At 41.3% G+C, this 21,759-nt stretch overlaps 1 protein-coding gene across 9 annotated transcripts in view; it reads right to left on the bottom strand.

Moving 5' to 3' along the window:
* The window catches only part of TOX2 (TOX high mobility group box family member 2), a 349,869-nt gene that overhangs the window by 140,318 nt on the left and 187,792 nt on the right, over positions 1-21,759 (bottom strand). For 7 of the 9 annotated variants that reach the window (XM_053244055.1, XM_053244052.1, XM_053244060.1 and 4 more), the window contains 2 exons: positions 9,685-9,930; positions 5,220-5,282 (listed from right to left, as the gene is read on the bottom strand). In XM_053244055.1, the coding sequence (XP_053100030.1) occupies positions 5,220-5,282; positions 9,685-9,930 (309 nt within the window). The remainder of the gene's footprint in view (positions 1-5,219; positions 5,283-9,684; positions 9,931-21,759) is intronic. The other 2 variants (XM_053244053.1, XM_053244061.1) reach the window with 1 other exon arrangement.

The following is a 21,759-nucleotide window of genomic DNA, read 5'->3' on the forward strand; positions in this document are numbered from 1 at the left end:
TCTCCCCGCAGACAAGCAGGCAGGGAACCCTGGGCGGCTGGATCGGGCGGCCACACGATGCCCGGCTCCGTGACAGAGCCGGCAGGGGGTGGGGGAGCGGGGGCTACGCGGCCCCCGGAAGCCCCAGTATGCCCTGCGCGAGCGCACAGGGCATACTGGGGAGACCCCCGAGCCAGGAGGCTGCTTTTAAGCCTCCCGGCCGAGGAGTCTACTCGCAAGTAGCCACGGCACAGAGCCGCGCTGCAGCTACTCATGAGCAGATAGCCTGGGTTTGCGGAGTGCTCGCTCCGCAAACCCGGTATAAGGGGCGGGCTACAGGAGCGGGTTAGCCGCTCCAGAACCACCGGGCTCGGCTGCGAGCCCGGTGGTTCTGAAGATCACAAAAATCGGGCTAGGATTTTCCTAGCCCGATTTTTGTGATCGTAAGAATAGCCCCACTGACTGACTGACTGATTTATTTATTATATTTGTACACCACACCAAACCTCTGTCTCTGGGTGATTTACAGCAACATAAACAGATTAAAACAGAAATTAAAAACTTAAAACAATTTAAAACCACAAGTCTAGCTAAAAAGCTTAGGTGAATAAATGTATCCTTAAATACTTTTTTAAAAATTTCAGAGATGGGGAGGCTCTTATTTCAGTAGGGAGTATATTCCAGGGTCTCGGGTAGGCAACAAAGAAGGCCAGTCCCTGTGTAGCCACTAGGAGTGTGCACAAACAGTTCGAATGCAAACTGGTCCGCAACCAGGTTGATTTGACTGTTCAACCGTGAACCAGACTGGCCTTAAGGAAAGGTGGTCCAGTCTGAGGTGGAACCGAATCCAGACCGGTTCAGCAGTTTGAGGAGCTATGCTTGTAAAGAGGAATCCTATGAGGATTTCCCTTTATAAGCAAAGGGGAATCCTAGCTTGAAATGGCTTCTAAAGGACAGCCGAGGCGGGGGGTGATTACTGGTCCAGTGGCAGCTGTTGCCACTCCTCAAAGCCCCTCTGGCACAGACCCAGTGCACAGTGTTCCACCCCAGCAGCCCACAAATGCGGCATGCTTCTGGAACTGACTGCATGCACAAAGACCAAACTGGCTGCAGCATTCTGTACCAACTGCAGTTTCCAGACTATGTACAAAGGCAGCCCCACATAGAGCGCATTGCAGTAGTCAAGTCTGGAGGTTACCAGCATATGTTCCACTGTCCTGAGGTTGTTTATCTCAAGAAACAGATGCAGCTGGCGTATCAGCTGAAAATGATAGAAAGCACCTTTGGCCACTGCCTCAACCTGAGACACCAGGGAGAAGTTTGGATCCAGAAGCACTCGCATCTGGGAGTCCCAGACTGCGTACCTGTTCCTTCTGGGGAAGTGTGACCCCATCCAGAACCAGCACATCTTTTGAGGCCCTGATTTCAGTACCCCACCAATGGAAATAATCGTAGCAGAAAATAATCGTAGCAGTACCCGAGACAGAGCCTTTTCAGAAAAGGAACCCAAGATCTGGAATAGCCTCCCAAAGAAGATCCATGTGCCCCTTTTGTTGCTTGGTTTTAGAGAGGTGATAAAGACTGTTTTAATTACACAAATGCCTGCAGTTTATCATCCTTAGAAGGGTTTGTGTTGCTACTGCCTTTATATTTAATCTTTTCAAGATAATCACAGGTATTATTGATATTTCTGTTTTTCTATTGTGTGTTTTTGAATTTTGATTGTAAGCCACCTTGAATAAAAAAGGCAAGCTATAAATGCTGAAGACAAATAAACAAACATATAGCATGACAGAAATCTGTTTATACTGCACTTAACATTCTCCAGTTCTGGCTCCGCGCTGCTTTAGTTTCTGACAAATGTATGTATTTCCAAATCCCCTCTGAAAGCCCATTTCTTGTTGACAGCTCTTTAACCTAGGCTGCTCAATGGATGCCCCCCACCGCCACTCCTTTTGTACAGTCTGCCTCTCAGTGCTGCCTCACATTCTTTGCCAAGATGCTGAAAAGATCTCCCTGCTGTATCAGTGTTAAAGATAAAGCTCTGATGATATTATTCCTGCAAAATGAACAGCCAGAAAGTATTCAGCAACCTCCTAGAGGCTTATATCTCTCTACATACTATGAAGGAGCTGAGGGGGGGGGGGGAGAATCTCCTCAGCTAAAACAACAAGCCTTCGACTGCTCTGACAAGAAATTTGCTTTTTCATTTCATTGGCATTTATTTTCTTAACTCTGCTTTTCATATCCTCTGCTCTTCCTTATTTCGAACCCACTATTTCCTGTGCTTTTCCCTCCAGTCTTCCGACTTCTTCCACCTTTCCCTCTTGCATTAAAATCAGTCCCAGCAACCTCCTCCTTCTCATTACCTAAATTCCACCATGTGCATGTAGCACTGACATGGGGACACTCCACACAAATAGAATGCTGCATGGTGCAAGTATTTGCAAACATTACCCTTCAGTTGGACTGATCCAATTGTGAACACATTTTTCAGCAGCCTCCACAGGCTAGAGTAACATTTTATCCTCTCCCAAATCTTATCCTTTACTCCTGCGCACCTTGACAGATATTTTTGGATTAACCTAGTCCATCTTGGTGGCAACCCCTGCAATGATATCATGAGAGCTTCAAGTCTGAACCCAGGCTGTCTGTATCTCATGCAGATGTTTTTGGGCCCACCTACTTCAAGCTTTGCCCTTTATTCTAGCTGCGATAGGCAAATGATAAAATTACTTTCCCACATCAGTACCACTTCTCACCCATTCCTCTCATTTATTCTCCCAATTAAAGCACTACCACTAAGCAGCAGAAGTGGAAACCAAACCATGTAAATAAAGAGTCAGCCTTTAGTAATCAAGGACCAAATTGTCCATTGCCTTCACTGTACATATGATGATTCCAACTGAAAAGGAAAACTGCTTCCATTGCTAGTCATATACAATTATAGTAAATGTCAAACAATGCTTGCTCATGTTGTGGATTTCAGCCTATTTCCATGGAAGCATATTTAACTGAAATCAATGGGATGTACTTCCACACATAGTGTTCCACATATCATGTCTGCTAAGGTGTTCTGTACTGTAGACCAACCATCTGTCCTGTTTACCCTGCTTCTGTTCTCAAGAAGAGATCTGGTCTTGTGGTAGCAAACATGAATTGTCCCCTTTGCTAAGCAGGGTCTGTCCTGCATTTGAATGGGAGACTAAAAGTGTGAGCACTGTAAGAAATTCTCCTCAGGGGATGGGGCCACTCTGGAAAGAGCATCTGCATGCTTGCATGCAGAAGGTTCCAAGTTCCCTCCTTGGCATCTCCAAGATAGGTCTGAGAGAGACTCCTGCCTGTAACCTTGAAGAAGCCGTTGCCAGTCTGTGTAGACAATACTGAAGCTAGATGGACCAGTGGTCTGACTTGGTATAAGGCAGCTTCCTATGTTCCTATGATTAGCACCTTCTTGAAACTGACTCGGTGGCATGTTTCCTGCTTCTAGGGTTCGACAAGGATAATTCCCAGGACCCTAACATTCTATTAACTTCAGGGTTCCACACAGCAGGGAAATCTAGCATGTTGTCTAGAGCTGCTCTTCATGGAAACTATGAGCTATGCAACAAACACAATTTGTCTATATAGCTGTAAAAAATCTAGGACAGCATGGTTTCCTGAAAATGATGAAGGGCTAATGTTCTCTTCATAAAAACAAACATGTATGGGCCCCAAACAGTCTCTGCTCCTTGTCTTTGTAGCACCATTCTATATCAGCTAGGTCTCAACAAGAGAAAGGAACACACCGGCATCTGCGGTTACACCCCAACTGGTGAATTTCCTCCACACTTTGCTCCTTTATAATGAGAACTTAGTGTGGCAAGTTATTTATAGAGTCAGAGTTTGTTCTATAACCAATGCAGCAGGATGTGGTCAAAATACTGGCCACACTCCCTTTACCTTAACTAAAAGAACATTAGTTTTCTTCATATTTCACATTCAGTGGTGACGAAAGGAAAAAAGGTTTAACAGGTGCAGAGGACAGTTGAAATGTAGTATGTGGGATTTTTAATCTTCTAGCAAAGTTTGAACATTTCAAAATTAAACAATACAGTCATTGAGTCATTCTGTTAAAATATGCATTGAGTATATTTACCAATACTGTTGTTGCACATCCTCCATTCATTTAGCTGGGCTTACATGGGACTTGTACACAACTCCCACTGAAATTAATAAAGGTTTTCCAACAGTGGTGCTTAATGGATTGTACTCATTGGAATCTTAATTTTTTTAGGCCACAGTCCTGAAGTGCCTTACTGGGATACTTACAGTTGAAATAGCTTTGGTGAAGTCACTGGAACTCATCTCAATGGCCTCAATCAACAAAAAACAAAAGCCATTGGTTTTATAGATTGTATAAATTAGCAACAACGGTCATTATGGCTTAATTCACACCAAACCACAGAACCCATTCTATGGTTTGAGCTTCAGTACTTGAAACAGGCAAACTATGGTTTAGAGTTGCTTGTGGGGTTTTGTTTTCTACCCTCTCAGCTTTATAAGTTAGTAAGTTCACTCTTGTCTCTGTGGTACAAAACCCTTTGGAGGCAAAGTGATGGTGGTAACTACTGTTTATTATTTCAGATAGCACCACAAGCCACAGTTAGTGCAAACCATGATTTGCAACATTTTTCAAACCCCGCTTTCCAATTCTGGTTTGCCAGCCAATCACAAATAACTGTTTGTCAACTCAGACAGTTATTTCAAACCATTGGTTAGTTTGACTAACAGCGATTTGGTGTGACAACTGAACTGAGCCACTATCTTACTCTGAATTTCAGATGTTTGCCTCATGTGCGGTTCAGTAAGTAGTTTTAAAAGTTGTGTTCTGTTACAGAATATCAACATATGCTACGACTTTTTTCTACAGATTTTCTCTATAGTGTAAAGATTTTTCTTTATAATTCTCTGAAGGAGTATACGTTATTTTCTGTATACAAACATTTATTTAAAAGTTTTGTTCTGTTTCTTTGCAATTCTAACTGCTTTCAGCTTTCCATGCCAATAAAACTACACAAAAGACTAAAGAAAATAATGATTATCTAGTAATCGGAAGCTATAACTCTTAACATTATGAAAAACAGACATCATGAAACAAAAACAGAGGTTAAGAGTAATTCTCTACATATGGGTATGTTAATTTAAACATAACTGCACATATGTGTGTGGTTAAAATCTCTGTTTCTGGAAACACTTACCACATGCTGCAAATAGTTACTCCTGTGCAGTCCCATGGACCTCAGTGGAAGGCAATCTAATGACTAAAGCAACAGGGGTGGGAGTTAGGGGAAATAAAGTCTCTACTCCAAGCTTTGCCAGTGAATCATTTATTCATTTGTTCTCCAGCCCTTCCTACATTTAGGGAAGCTACTAGAGTCATGTTGGTTCTCTGTGTCCTTCTGAGTTTCTGTCTATAAAACAGGGACAATCGTTATCTTTTCTTATCTCACATGGGCTATTGTGGGAATTATTTATTCATCCGTATACAGTGTTCTTAAGAGTCCTTGGATAAGAATCACTAAGGAGCAGCTGCACATGATCTCCTTATTTAAACACACTACTGTACATAGTAATTCCTTCGAGCTCCCAGTTAATCCTAACCAATAATGTATATTTGTGGCCATGGCTTTTATGTAAAAATGTATGGGGGGGGGATCATAAGTGATTAAAAGAAAAAAATAAAACAAGTTCAAATGTTTTGACTCTGTTTTAAATAAAGATACAGACATTTGCCTGTATCAAATGTCAAACCTTTTGCAAGAAACATCTTGCTCTTGCTCTGAAAATGTAACAAATGCTAGCAAAGAGTGGACAGAGATGGGGAGTAAAGTACAAACTATCTCAGACTGATAGAGTTGCTAAGAAACAGTTTAGGAGAACCTTCCTCTCTTTTCAACAGCCCCAAAGTCAGGAAAGAAGATGCTACCTCCGCTTCTTCTGCCCTGCTCATGCCCTGGTCCTTTCACCCACCCACAATGGGACTAAACAAGACTCTTGCATGTTTCAGTAGCCAATGAGGAAGGACGACAATAGGAATGGGGCCGTGGAGAAGCTGGGAAGGAGAATCCTCCACCATATTCTCTTTCACAACTGTGGGGCTGTTAAAGAGGCAAGATGGTTCTCTGGGTTATAACTGGGCAAAGAGCAGCCCTACCTGGGTTTGACACAAAAGAGACAAGCTTATTTACCAAACAGAGAATCGTGAAACAGAATGAAACAGAAATACAGCATTTTCTATTTTTCCAGAGAAAATGCTTTATTTCATACAATCCAACTTGACCTATCTGAAAGCAGCAATGCCTTAGATAGCTAGATTTTCAACTGTGTATTGTGCATTTAATACTGAAGATTCTAGGCTATACTGCTTTGGATGACACAATGCTATGTTACTTTGGAAATAGATTTTTACACTCTGAGCTTCTTAATATTTTTGGAGAAAGATACTGTATAACAATAAAATGGATACTCAGCCCAGTTTATCATGGTATTACACAGTGAACTAAGGTTTGGTGGGACACATGGATGGAATGTCTTAATCAGACAACCATTAAAACCCACTGTGTCCACAGGATTTAGTTCTCTCTCCTGTTCACACACAGTTTCCATTAATGGCACTTAAAGAATATAACTGGGATAAATGCTATGCAGTCATGAACACGCAATAGCAGTACTGGATGTTGTGGAAGTGCATGCCAATGGAAAATAATGGAAGATTTGATGTGACAGGAAAGGCGCTGAAGAAGATCAATTTAACCAGAAATGGAAACTTTTTATAGCTGGGGGATATAAAGAAAGATATCTGACAAAAAGGTAGAAAAGTTTACCTTTCTGGCTCAAAACAGAAAGACACTTCACTTCCTCAATTGCCTCTTCGTTGTTCAGAGTCTCTGAGATATATCATGCTTCTAGAGGTTTTCGTTTAAACAAAGCACTCTCCATTCACAACTGACTGAGAAACTCTGGCTTCACTAAATTTCTTTCTTTCTTTTTTATTTTCATTGCAAGGGGGAAACAAATCTTAATATTCCTATTCTATGCTTACAGTACACTAAGCCCTCTTCTTATCTTCTTGCAGCTCAATCCTGATTTATTGTCATGATGCTGTATTTGTAAAACAGAACCATAAAGTAAGGAAAAGAACATTTCCCAAGGACTACTCCAAAATAAATTATTTCACATGTGTGGAAGCTGCTTAATAAATCCCACTATTCTTGTTTCTTTGGGTATTTTAGAAACTGATTTATAAGTGCAATATCTCCTCTCAAAAATGAGACAATCAACGCAGGATAAAATTATCATGTTATGAAAATAGGGGTCAGACATTGGGGCTACACTTTAAATTAAACTGAGGGGGAAAATATCTTTCATAGGAAATTGACTCTTTTGTCTCAGAAATGAATGTTTTAATCAACTCTGCTGAAGAGGAGCCCTAAAGTAATGCTTGATTTCATACAAAGGTGTCTGTTGGTTTTCAGACAGCAGGATTTGCTGAATTCCCTCATTTTAAACACAAAGAAACAGACAGATCAGCCACAAATTTAGGGGATTTGCTAGAAATTAGTTTTCCCCATTTATGTATTATTGTCTCCTATGGACTCTATTTGCTTTCCAGAGCTTGAAGGGCCCAGACCAGAAACATCAAATGCTTTTTGGATAAGAGAGTTGTGTACTTGCCCAAGTGATAACATTTGCATCCCACCCTTCCTCCAAAGGTCAAAAATCCTCATGCACACTCTGTGGGGTAGGTTTTCTGAGATATAAGTGACTTGCCTAAGGCTAGGCAGTAAACTAATAATGTCCTTTTGCCAAACTAATAGTTTGGCAGAAGAGGTACCTTTTAAAATGGTGGCTCTCTTACATTAAGCAAGGGGAGAACAACTGTCCTCATATATCCCAGCATAACATTCCTCCAGTGGTGGTTACTGGTGTCTCCTTTATGTGTTTACTTCCCAGTTCACAGCTCAGTCTCTTAGTAACAACACTACATCAGCTCTCTATAGATCAGTGGAAGTTTGAACCTGGGGTTCCAGCATTCAAGTCCAACACTGTACTGTACAATATTTCTTACAGGGTATCTGTCCTGTATCGTTTAGGCATCAATTTAATATCCCCTCACCACCCCCATTTTTTTTGCCCATGTTTCAGTAGCATTTAATGTTTGATTGTTTTTATTCATGTTATCGGCTGTTTTATTGGCTGCTGTTTCTGCAGTGTATGGTTTTTGTTGTAACAGAGAGTGGCCGATATCCTGACTAACGGTGCATGCATCTCCAAAAGCAGATCTGGGAATGGATTCTGCATCCTCAAACACAATTGTAATTGGCTCAATTTTATTTATTTATTTGTATCTATATCCTGTTTTTTCTTAGCATGGGCTTCATGGAAGCTGGTGTGTTGATGGAAGGGAGGAGGGCAGGTCTTCTGTCTCTTCTTAAACCCCGTTTTCTCTCTTCCCCTTCTCCATACATCAGAGTTGGAGAAAGACTAGATAATGTCTAAATTTCCTAAGAAAATACAAGTTTTCTGTGTACTGAGCTGAAATACAACAAATGTATACTGTTGGAAAAATGTCTGATCTTGCCCTCAGCCAGCTAGGTATCACTTGATAGAATGAACACATTTCCTGACCTGGATGCTTCCACATGCCTGTGGAAGGAAACAGTGCGTGGAAGAGAAAGATCAAAAATACACCCTATCAGAAGTGACTTTTTAAACCCATGTGGTCCACCACTGGCAGCATGTCTGGTGGCATAACCAATGGTGGGGAGGGCGGAAATAAACATCACATAGTAACTTGGATTAATGTGATAGTATTTATATTATCCAAAAAATATATCAATAAAGCAGTGAACAAAGCAATGTGGTGGGGGATTTTCTGTCTTTTTCTACCAATCAAAAGAAAGAAGGCAAGAAGAATAAAGCATGTACATGCAAATCCCTATAGGCTGAAATCAATATGTGTGGCATTATATACACTAAGAGTGAAACATAAAACCACTGCATGAACATAACTTGGCTATTAACAAGGGCTTTCTTTTTGGGGGGAGTGAGGGGGGGATAGGCAGAACTTCACACTCCAAATTGCATGTGAATGAATTATGGGTATGACTAAGCAAATGGTTACAAAAGAAGTCAACTGCACAACCTCCAGCCCTGAGATCTGGTCTGCTTAAGTTTAAAACAAAAACAAAAAAACCCCAACTACCAGTGGTAACCCACCTTACTCAATACTCCCAAAAGAATGCTCACTCATGAATATGCTTCTAAATCCAATCTGTTTATAACAAAAGTAAGTGATACAAATTAGGAAAAAATGGTAAGTTTTATTGGGCCAACTTTGTCAGTAAAATAATATACTAGATTTCAGATTCACAGTACTCTTTGGGCAGGCAGAATAGAAAGGCTCGGTTATATAAGAAATATATATGAGTTTTTTTAACATATGCATAAAACCAAGAATTTCCATTCTGCACAGCATTACGAATACAAAAGCTGTCAGTTGAGAAGCAGAAGCTGACCTAGTAAAAGGCATCACCTTGGCTACACTGTATTTCATTACCTGGGACCAAACTACCAGGACCTCTGTATATCAAACAGGATGCTAATGACACACACCATATGGTATTAAAAGACACCACAAGTAAAAAGGGAAAGGTTACTCACAGTAGGCAGTTGACTAGAGAGGAGGTGTCCATCTTGGCTCAACATATTAGACACCATGATGGCTGGAAGGTCCATATTCTGGTAGGAGTATGCTGGTATCAGGCTATTTGGAGGGAGACTGTGGCACAGTGAATGGTATCCAGTTTCATGATCCACCAAATGAAGGAGGGAAGGGTCTGGGAGGTTAGGAGGAGTAATAGGAGGAATTTCATAGTCTTCATTATTCTCACTCTGACCATTGTATGTCTAAAACAAAGAATGAAAGAGGCATTTTTACAAAGAAGTTCTCACACCATCTTTGTCCAAAGAAAGGCTCTGTCGATTGCCCTAGGATCTGTAACCCGCCCACAGTTACTTCCTTCTGCAAAAGCTATTTAAGAACATATATGATTTTTTCCATTAAGACCATCTTCAAGAATGCAGAAGTGCAGCGATATTTTCATCCAAGTATGGCTTTTGGTCACCCCGATCCTATGTGTGCTTACCTGAAAATAAATCCTACTGAATTCAATAGTGCTTATGTGAATGTAAGTATGCACAGAACTGTAACCTGAATGAAGGAATATATCTAGATACAGACCATTTTTGCTTACAAGTGAGAATTAAACTTTAGAGATATTGTTTCTTAGCAAGCTGGATGTCAGAAGCATGGATGCCTTGCAGGCTATGCATAACAAATAAATTTCAGAAAATATGTCTACACTCTGCATTAAAAGGTATTATACCAGTGAAATTCTCATGGTACTAAAATGTACTTTAGTTCCAGGCATTACTCTGGAAGAAAGGCTGCTACTTGTGATATAAGGACAAGATTATATATAGGCTATAGGCCATCTTCAGCCTCAAAGGCAGGATACCTCTGAGTACCAGTTGCAAGGGAGTAACAGCAAGAGGGTGGGCATGCCCTCAACGCCTGCCTGTAGGCTTCCAGCAGCATCTGGTGGGCCACTGTGTGAAACAGGATGCTGGACTAGATGGGCCTTGGGCCTGATCCAGCAGGGCTGTTCTTATGTTCTTAAGATGCAGTTGGAAAGCTTCTTGAAATATTTTACAACCTTATTTCTATTTATATTATAAATGTGATGAAGTTCTTCTCAGCTTCCTAGTGAAAGAGATCAACTAGTGCATGACAGCTTGTTTAGAGATGGACTATGATTTATTACTGAACTTAAGATTGGAAACATGGTAGCTTAGAGTGAGAAACAACTTTGAAAAGGAAAGGTGGAGCAGGGACAGAAGAACTTGTAGTTAATTATGAAACTCCCACCTAAAGTACCTTACTGCTCCCTTCAAAAGCATGCATTTCTGGTAAAATTGCAGAGCAGTTCACCAGAAAGAACTTAACCCCTCCTTTCTTTTTCCTTTTAAAATACAGGAAACCTGTCACCCTTTGCATATCCTTTGCACATTTCTACAAGTTCTATACAATTCAAGGACAAAGAATTGTTTAAATCACAATGCTTTTCAATGAGCTAAAGCATTATGCAACTGAATCAAAATCATGATCATAGCTATACACATTAAAAGCAGATTAGACAAACCCAACCAACACATTCAGACTTTATGTCTGCAATATACTAGAGGTGTGCATGAATCAGATTTCGCGATTCGTTCTGAGCTCAAAACGAATCACAAAATTCACAAATATATTCGTCAAAACAGCGGCCAAGCCAGGTGTTTTAACAAATCAACCGCAAATTGATTCAAGTGATTCAGCCATAAGGAACAATGGGGAACTTGAAACACTCCATTGTTCCCCATGGGTAGGTCCTAGGGACACCATAGTGGGTTGGGTGGTAGGGCTAATGGGTGCTACATATCACAAAAGAAATGGGCAAGCAGACGATTAAATTTTTTTTAACCTTTCCCCCCCAAACCCCATAGAAAGGTTTTTTTAAAAATGACCTAATATGTCTCTATGTGTTTCAGAACCTGTACCTTGACAGCTAAGGCCATACCGACAGCCCTGTTGGATAAGGCCGAAGGCCTATCTACGCCAGCATCCTGTTTCACACAGTGGCCCAGCACTCCTGATGGCCAATAAGTATTAAATAGGATTTGGATACAAATATGGACTGAGCTATCCATGATTTTGAGCATATATTACTGCATGAAGAATGGCAACCCTTCACATCAGTCAAGAGCCTTGTGGGTTCTCCAGTCTGCATGTACAACCTTCACATACACAACAGTCCCATCAATCTCAGCTGAGACACCAGATCCACAAGAGCAGCAAGGGGATATACAGTTTCCATCTAAACTGAGAGACACACCCATTGCAGGTAGTGGGAATCTCAGCATGCTTCAGAGCCCAGTGCCATAAAATATCACTGGGCACTTGTGCCCAGCTAGAATCCAAGACTGTTGTGATTCATGTTTTTTGTTCCTTACATTCAACAGAAACTGACATCCAAACTAACACTGCACTAGTGTGACAGGAGCAGTTGCATTCACTTAAAATGTCTGAAGACTTGTGTAAGTTGTGATGCTGTGCAATGCTGTTGCACTAACAATGACCTTCTCCAGGACATATGCAAGGTTGTGCTACAAGGTTGCATAGCCAGCTGCACAAGGCATCATGCAACACACTGTACAACCTTAATGTTCAGCTTGTCACAAAGAATAGTCTGGAACAGATGTTCCTCTCCTTGTGCAATGTCTTTGTGTTTTATCCTTGTTAGCGCAACAGCGTTACGCCAGCAGAATGCTAGTCTGGAATGCAAGCTCTTGACTGTGCTAGCAGGACTGGCTAGCACAACATGTTTGCACAAGTGCAGCATGGATGTCAGTCACTATATTTTGCCTGGAATATGTATAAAGCTCTCCAGCGAATGTTTAACAAGCACATGGTTCTTGCTGCATACCAAAAGATACATCACAAAGAGCACTGGGCAGCATCCAGACTATTTAGGAATGTCTAAGCACCACTGAAATCAATGAGACAAGTTAGCTATGACTAACTTAGGTCCCAGCAATTTCAATGGTAATGTAGGCAGTGCAGACTTGCCCCCACCACTGTGGGGCTCTAAATCACCTGGTGATACTGCTGGCTCTTGCACAATCACATAGTGTGCACTACTTCAATTATTCCCTGTGGAAGTAGTACACAATATGCAATCGCAACAGTGCCAGTACTGCCCTCTTGCATAGCAGCATTGCTGGGTGATTTAGAGCCTACAGTGGTGCAGGTGAATCTGTACCACCCACATTACACTGTTGAACGTGTAGACCAATAAGAAATAGCCATGACCAGCTTATTCTGGATCCTGTCCATTATGAACCAGAGGGCCATGGCAGTTTTGCATATTTCATTACGTGGAAATCCACTCAAGTGCACATCATTTCCATGTGAAATACAAATGGTGGACCCATAGCATTTATTCTGAAATTGGTATCCTCAAATGTCTACTACTACAATCAGTTCTCAAAAGTCTGTCATGCAGAACTAATGGAATGTATCACAAAATTGTGATTCTTGCCACTCGCTTCCATGTTCCCTTTCCCATTCATATATCTTGTGATTGCATTTGTATGGCAGTATCAGACACCATGCAGGGAGGAGCACAGATTATCTGAGTCCTAGAAAAAGGTGCAGAACAACATACAGAGTCCAACAGAACAAGCCCAGGAAACGAATGAAATAGGAACAGGTAGCTATAGAGGTATGTAACGTAATACAGAATTAAGCTACAGAAAAGCAGTGGAAAGGAAAACAAATAATGGAGCTGGATCATGACTGAATGCAGAAGTATCAATACTGCTTAAAAAGAGGTTATGGAGCTTCCTATTGCAACAGTGAAAAGCTTCCTTCTGTAAAAGTGAAAAGCTGAACAGGGTAAGACTCATGAGACTTCAAAAAGATTCAGGAAAGGAGATTGTGGTTGCCAATGCAAAAGAAGAAGAGGCAAAGGCATGAACCAGAAGATAATAATGAAAGTCAAATTGGTGGTTTCATCATTTATTTAGTCTATTTGCAGATACAAGAGAAGAATGAAGGATCAAACTCACTGATGATGCATTGCCTAAAGGCAGGACAAAGCAAAAGGAACTCTGTTGAACCGGAAGGTTGAAGTTTTCCCACTGGAAATATTTTTCTACTCAGCAGAAACCATGAAAGCTCATCGTGGTAATTTTTACTACCCGAACCAAGTGTAAGGAAATTATATAGATAAATCCAGAGAACTGCATGAAGGCCAGCTAGGAATCTCCAAAATTATTCTGGACTATGGTTCTTCACTCACTAGATGCTTTCATGAGGGTAATGAATATAGATTAAGTCAGGGGTTCCCAACCTTGAGTCCCTAGATGTTGTGACACTGCAACTCCCATCATCCTCAGCCTTCAGCTATTGCAGCTGGGGACCCAAGGCTGGACACCTCTGGATTAAGGGGATAAAGAGAAAAGAAGGGAAGGGATGTGCTAGTGGATTAAAACAATTATTACTCGTATTCCAAGGCCTTAGAATCTAAGAGACGAACGCCTCTAAATTAACTTTACATAATTGTGTCCACAATTTAAGGCACCATTCAGGTGGCATGTAGGTAACAAAACATCCAATGTACAGAGCACAATTTAATATTTAAGATACCAAGTGCAAGCAGATTTAAACAGCTTTTGCAAGGAGCTATAGTCTCAGATATGCAGGCCAACATTTTTTTACTCAAAAAACTAGAAGCTAGCAATGAGCAAGTTACCAGTAGCACTGAACATTTTTCAGTGTAAATGTCTAGCCCTGCATAAGCATATATTTGACAAAGGAACAGGGCTCTGTTTGTCTCTTCCAATAGGCTAGAATGAAACAATTGCCTCTCTGTTCTGGCCTTATCAGGGTGCTGCACAATACCATTTCACAGAGAATTAGGAAAGCAGGAGTTACATTGGAATCATCTGCCCTTCCACACTGCAGAATGGACCTGCAGCCAGTGCAGAATCATTTTACAGAAAGAGTTTTATGGGTACCCCCAGAGGGGTGCATAAAGTAAAAAGAGAGGGAGAGGAATTATGCTATCAAACAGGACTGACTCTCTTCTCACTCATAAAATTATGAGACGCGGAGATCAACAGCTTACACATTCGACTTACAATAGATTTGCTTTTGCCTTGTGGGTTTTTGTATGCATAGTGCTGTCACTATCTCCAAGCAGATTCACATACAAGGTGATTAGTTCTAGTAAGACTCATAAGGATGTCATGTTGCAGTTGCTTTTTAGGGGTGTGGCACGTCCATGCAAATTAACAGGGAAGACAAGCAATGATCACATTGTGTGTGTGTGTGTGTGTGTTGGGGGAGAGGGTCTATTCATGTGAAACCCCCTGCACCTCTATTTATTTAAAACATGTATATGCTACTTCTCCCAAGGCTCAAGGCAGCTTTCAATTAAAACCATAAACATATAATTAAAAATACCAGCCAAACAATAAAGCACTTTCTAGCAGCAGTAATAGTGCTTAGCAACAAATCATAGCAGCAGCACTAATTCAAAATTCCTGACATTTCAGCCATCAAAAGTCTGCCACAAAAGGAGAGTTTTGCGTCCTCTCCAAACTGGTATCAGGCACCCTTAGTCTCAGTCTTACCCAGTGTGTGTAAAACCTTCTGTTACACCAGAGGTTCTGATCCTTTTGCACTTACAGACCCCCACAACCACCCCGATCTTCCAGTACTGCCCATGGATCCTCACCCCATTTACAGAAGACACCTTCAAAAGGCTCCAGTAAAAATAAGAGAAAAATAATAAGTACTCAGGATACTTATTTTCAAGAACTTTGTTCTGGCTCACCAGGAAGCAAATTAAACTTAGTGCAGCAAAGATTTTCTGTGGATCAGCTGGACATATGTCTATGGTCTTTGGGTCAAGAGCCCCTATGTTTCATCAACTAGTGAAGGTCTTCTGTGTACAATAATAGGCCTTAAAGGATTCTCTTCAAGAGAACAGAGAGAAGCTAGAACTTGTTCAGAAGCCATAGCTCACAGAGATTGCTGCTCAGTCTTGTTATAGGTGTCTTACTATAACAGATCTGCTTCAGGACCTTTAGACAAATCCACTCTGCTCAGCAGTCAAAAAGATTGTTCTGCAAGCTACACTGACAGGATGGCCAACTCTGGAAAGCAGAATTTTTGGTCGTAAGAGACCCCAAGGATCACCTCTACTTTTGGGAGCAGAGCACTTCTTGAGAGTACTATGGTCATAAGAGGCCCTCAAGATTATCTGTACTTGTTGTGCCTAAATCAACAAGTGTACCAAATACCATAGCAAAACAATTGGAAAGAAATGCAAAAAGAAGTCCCTGCAGCTAGGTGACTGATAGAGAAGTTAGAGGAAGTCAACAGCGAGAAATGAATGCCTCCATTTGACAGTTCTCTTGCAAGGAATCTACCACTGGACTTCTTAGGATCTTCTAGAACCCTGAGAATGTAACATTCAGCAGTCTGTGGTACCATCTGCCAGATGAGCCTTGCTCTGGATTTCATTCTTGAAGTCCAAAAGGCTAGAGTGATTGCCCTGAACTCCAGTTCGTATATGGTCATCCTGAAGAGAAAGAAAAATGATAAGGTTGTGTGAGAGAGCCCTGAGATAGCCTGCCTAGTTTGATGCATCAGTCTATGATCTTCCAGGTTTCCTGGGAATAGGTATGTACACTCATGCCTGAGCCATTACTTGTTCTTCAAGAGGGCAGTATTAGCTTCTGCTGGTGCCTGTTTAAAATCTCTTAGGACACAATATCCTAACAATACACTACAGGTGGACCTCATCACAAATGGTCCTGACACCCGCGGTTACGCATATCCATGGTCAGGCAATAGAGACCTGACCTCGGTATAGGAAGCTTTAAAAAAAGGTTAAAATCCACATCTCCTGTTCCTAGGTGGCCAGAAATGACCTCTGAGGTCATTTCCAGCTATCATTTTGCTGAAAGGAGCCACTTTATGGCTCTTTTGTAAAAATAATTTATCTCCCATTATTTTTCGCAGAAATTGCCAAAATTGGGGGATGGGGGGCATTGCTGGACATCTGGAGACCTGTGGAGCATGGGACAGCACTTTATTTCTGACATTTTTAGCCATTTTAGAGCTGTTTTGTGTCTCCAGGAACCTAACCCCCCCCCCCGATTCCCATTCCAGAATAGTTTCATAAGGCTCCAGTAAAAATGAGAGAAAAATAACAAGTACTCAGGATACTTATTTTCATGAACTTTGTTCTGGCTCACCAGGAAGTAATTTAAATTCACTGCAGCAAAGATTTTCCACAGACCACCTGCACCTTCCATTTGCCATGGACCACCTGGACCCAATTCCCATTGCCTCAAGGTCTTGTAGGCAAGAACGGAACTCCTGTGGGTAACGAGGTTCACCTGTGTAGATCCTAAAGGTTGAGCCAGATCCATCACAGATCTCTGGCAATAGTTGCACAGGACCCCTGCTCAAGTACAGGCTTTCTGTTGTAATTTTGTCACCAGAAACATCTGGTCCCATTGGAAGTCCAGTATGATGCTCAAGTGATTTATTATAATGGCTGATGAGAGCTCTGATCCTTGGTGGCTAGGAAGCTATACTCTTTCAGTTACTCAATGGCTTCTGATTTCCTTCCTGATTTTTTTGCAAGGGACCGAATCGGGTAAGATGCCACACCATGAGTCCTCTTAGTAAAGAAGCACCTGTAAATGCTGTCAGCAGATGATAGAGCAATCTGCAGATGTTGATATGGGATGGGAAATGTCTGTGGTTGTAAGAAACCAAATGGGATTTTTTTGGTTCACTCTGAATGGAATCAAGAGATATTGATAGACCTAAGGATTATTCATACATCATGCTGTACACATGTACAATCTGTGTCTAATGTATAGAAGTTGTTGCATAAATGTACATACACGCAGTTTATGTTCAATGCATGCACAAAAGTACACAAAATCCATACCCTATATACCAGTACCCAAGTTCACTTTTAAAATGAAATCAGTCATTCATACAAAAACAAATACCCTTTTTTTCTTTACAGATATCTGTATACACACATAGCCCCAAAAGCTAAGGAATCTTCCTGCCACTATGACTGATTTTCAGCCCTTGAGGTGATGGCCCTCAATTATGTTACTTCAGGATATGCCCTAGCAATTTTAAAACTATTTTAATGTTTGATTATTTTAATAAGTTTGATTATCAAGTCAAGCTGAGTTTGTGTAACAAGTAGCCTGAATTTTTTTTTTAAGCCCCACCTCTTTTCCCAATGATTCATAGCTCCTGGAGATGGGATGTGATAACCAAAGACTAATTTTGCTGTCCTGCCTCAAAAGGTCCTACCAGCATTTGGCAGAGATGGCAATGGAGCTGCTAACTGCCCCCCACCCCGCCTCCGGTAGAGTTCCTATGTATTTCATAGAAAGCAGAAATCCAGCTAGTGAAACCTTTCACTGAATGTAATTACAGCAACTGGCTTAACTGGTGTAATTTTAACTGACTTGCTAAGCAGCTTGAAAGGCACCAGAATCCCTGCTAGGAGGAAAAAAAATGTTAGCAACGTTGGACGGCAGTGTTACAACACACACCCCTTAAACACACAGACCCCCCGCTCACAGCCTTACGTTCCAAGTCCAACATAATTCATCAAGATAACAGTATGTGCCCAATTTTTAAAGTCTATACCAGCTTTCAGATGGCTTTAGGGTGACTCGCTGCAAAGGATAACAGGACTCAGACCTTTAACAGTTCTGTAGTAGAGGAAACTTCAGCAAATTTTTATACAGAGAGATGAACAACTGTACCTGCCAACACAATTGCTAAAGTACAGGACTTCTGTCTTCTTTTGCACTGTATTACTCTAGAGTAGGGCACTCACAAGATTACAGAAATCTGAGCTGATTAATTGTATAAGTTTTGTACTAATATGCATATGGGTAAAAAAACAATAGTTCTGAAGCAAGAACTGATATGCATTTATATGGTTATTTCGCCACTACTGTGTCTGCTCTAGGGGTGTGAAGGCACCTTTGAAAATAAATAAGGTGCTTACTGGTCCGGCACCACTGCTCCTGCCTGAAGCAGCACAGTACTCCCCAAGCAGCCCACATGTTGCAGCTCCAACACTCATGTGGCCTCTGCACATGTGCCGAGGCCAGGTGATTGCTGGAGCTGCACCATGTGGGCTGCTGGAGCGAGTGCTGTGCTGCTTCAGGCAGGAGTGGTACCGCGGGTGCCGGTCCGGCAGACCAGTAAGCATCTTCTCATTTACTCTGAAAGGCGCCTCTCGCAACATTCTCTTTTAAAGGCCTTTGTAATGCAAAAGGGGAATTCTTTACAAGTTCCTCAGGAGGTCGGGGAGGAGCCCTTGACAGCCGACTGTGGCCAGTTTGCACACCAGTCATGCCTATCCACTCTGAATTGGACTCCAGGTTAATGACGGTACCCAGTTACTTGTCTCATGCACTCTCTGTTCCTGTGGTATTAGATATATTGCAACTGGTGTTGCTGAGGATGTGGACAAGATCCTCAATAGCATAAAGGCAATTCCATGCATTCTTGCTCTTCTTTGATAAAAACTACAAAAGGAGAATGGCCTTCTGGTTAGAGGGGGCTTCTCCTTGACCTTTAGAGCCACATGAGGCTCAATTTTATCCCTCAAGTTGTTTAGCATCTACATGAACCTGACATAGGAGGTCATCCAGAGAGCTGGGCTGCGTTGTCACCAATATTCAGACGACACCCAACTCATCTTATTTCAATCTATTATCAGATCTCAGGGAATCAGGGGACAAACTGAACCAGAAATTGGAGGCAGGAATGGGCTGGCTGTGGCAAGAAATGGAGACTTAATCCAATCCAGATGAGATGGAAATATTAGAGGCCATCAGGAGAGCAAATCAGGGAGTTGGAATTCAATTAGACAGGGGTGCCCTTTCTCTGAAGGAACAGGTGTACAGTCTGGGGGTTCTTCTTAACCTAGCAATGTCCCTGGATGTTCCTGGTCAGGTGATGGTTGTGGCCAGCAATGCCTTTGCACAGCTTTAGCTTGTGCTCCAGTTGCAACCCTTTCTCAAAGAACAGATCTGGCTGCCATTACCCATGCCTAAAAGGTAAAGTGTGCTGTCAAGTCAATTTTGACTCCTGGCGCCCATAGAGCCCTGTAGTTTTCTTTTGGTAGACTACAGGAGGGGTTTACCATTGCCTCCTCCCACACAGTATGAGATGACACCTTTCCGCATCTTCCTATATCGCTGCTGCCCGATATAGTACCAGTGGGGATTCAAATCAGCAACCTTCTGCTTTTTAGTCAAGCATTTCCCCACTATGCCATGCCTCGTCACACTGTATTTGGATTACTACAACACACTCTACATGGTTTGAAAAGCATTTGGAAACTTCAACTACTTCAGAATACAGGTATCAGATTGTATTTGGGACCACTCAGGTGGAGCACATCATCCCAGTACCATAAAAGCTTCACTGGCTACTAATTCATTTCTGAATTCAATTTCTGAGAAGATTTCGGTGATGTGTTAGCTGCTGCTATATGCCTTGTTTCTTACTCTGCTCCTATGTTTGTTTTTAGTGTATATTTTATTGTATATTTTTAAAACTGGGTTAGTTTTTTCTGTTATTGTGTTTATTTGGAACTTGTTGGAAGATGCCTTAGGGTCAGTTGATTAAAGGTCACTTAAAAATGCAATCAATCGATCAGTCAGTAAGGATAAAAGTAGTTCTAAAGCAAAAAAACACAAAAACATGTTTTTTGTGTCCTTAGATGATGCAAATATTTGTCATACTATGCAATGTCTTAGAGAAGGTATTCTCCCGACTTCGATGTGAAAGAAACAAGGAATGCCTCTGAGGATAGTGTTAGCCTTAGTGCTTGACCTCAGTAACTTTTGTAAGTATTTGTATTAAACATTATACACATATTTAAAAATCTGCTACCTGATTAACCAGGGGCATCTTCTTAGCTGATTAAAAGTTTTTAAAATCTAACTGGTTAATCAGTTAAACACTTCAGGCCTACTCTAGATGCAAACAAAATCTTGCACAAATCCTACTAGTTTTCATAGAATCTCTTATTCCTTTGAAAATAAATCTGTTTCTTGTGCTTTAGTAATCTACACATGTAAAATGGGCTGCAAATGAAAAGTGCTTTAAATTCTATAGATGAAGAACTCCATCACAGCAGACTTTGTGTGCAATTGTTAATCACAAAGAACATTACATGGCCAAGCAAGAATTCAGGAAAATGCTCTCCTTAGGAACCTGACAAATATCAAGTGACCCCAATTCTCTGCCAAGTCATGTTCTCTGTGATTATCTGCTGGGATCCTGGAAGCTTCAGACAAACATTGATTCAAAGAATGTTATTCACAGTTAGTAGGATGGAGATTTTCATCATTATTGGAGGTAAATATTTGCCCTGTCAAATAACATTCAGAGGCAAACATAAGTTTAAGAGAGAAAGCAGCAGAGAAATTGTTTCTGGTGAACTACAAGGAAAACAGAGAGAACTGAAATATATAAATTCATCTGTCAATGCAAAATGGGACAAGGTGGGTGTTTACACCCCCCCCACCACCCCGTGGGTCGTCTGGTAGATCCACTGTACACACAATTTTCTTATCCATTCATCGACCACCATAGTTTAAAAAGCAGTTGTCCCCAACTATTCTACTAACCCAACCATCCACAACCAAGACCCCTTGTTTTCTGTTCTTGCAATGTCCCAACTAGAAACACATTGTTTCTAGCCACTTAGTTCTTGAATTCCACTTATGAAATCTATACTTTGGCATCACTGTAAAAAAACCAAATCAACACATTAGATCCCCATGGCTTTCCCCATATATCAAGGGTAAATGTGCTTTCATAGATCTGCATGACTCCAAGAGGGAGCTAAAAAATCTGAACACGGAGATTATATCAATTTAGCAATACCACCTTTCAACGGATTCTGTGGGATGCAGAGGTGTTATGGGGCCACAGTTTCATGTGTATAAGTCAATGAGCCATGACAAAGATAACAAAACTGTATTTATTATTATTATTTATTTGTAATAACACAGTTGGAGACTAAGCATGCAAAGGATGATGGAGAGTCCTTA

Source organism: Hemicordylus capensis, chromosome 4 (genome assembly GCF_027244095.1).
Source record: "Hemicordylus capensis ecotype Gifberg chromosome 4, rHemCap1.1.pri, whole genome shotgun sequence".
NCBI lineage: Eukaryota > Metazoa > Chordata > Lepidosauria > Squamata > Cordylidae > Hemicordylus > Hemicordylus capensis.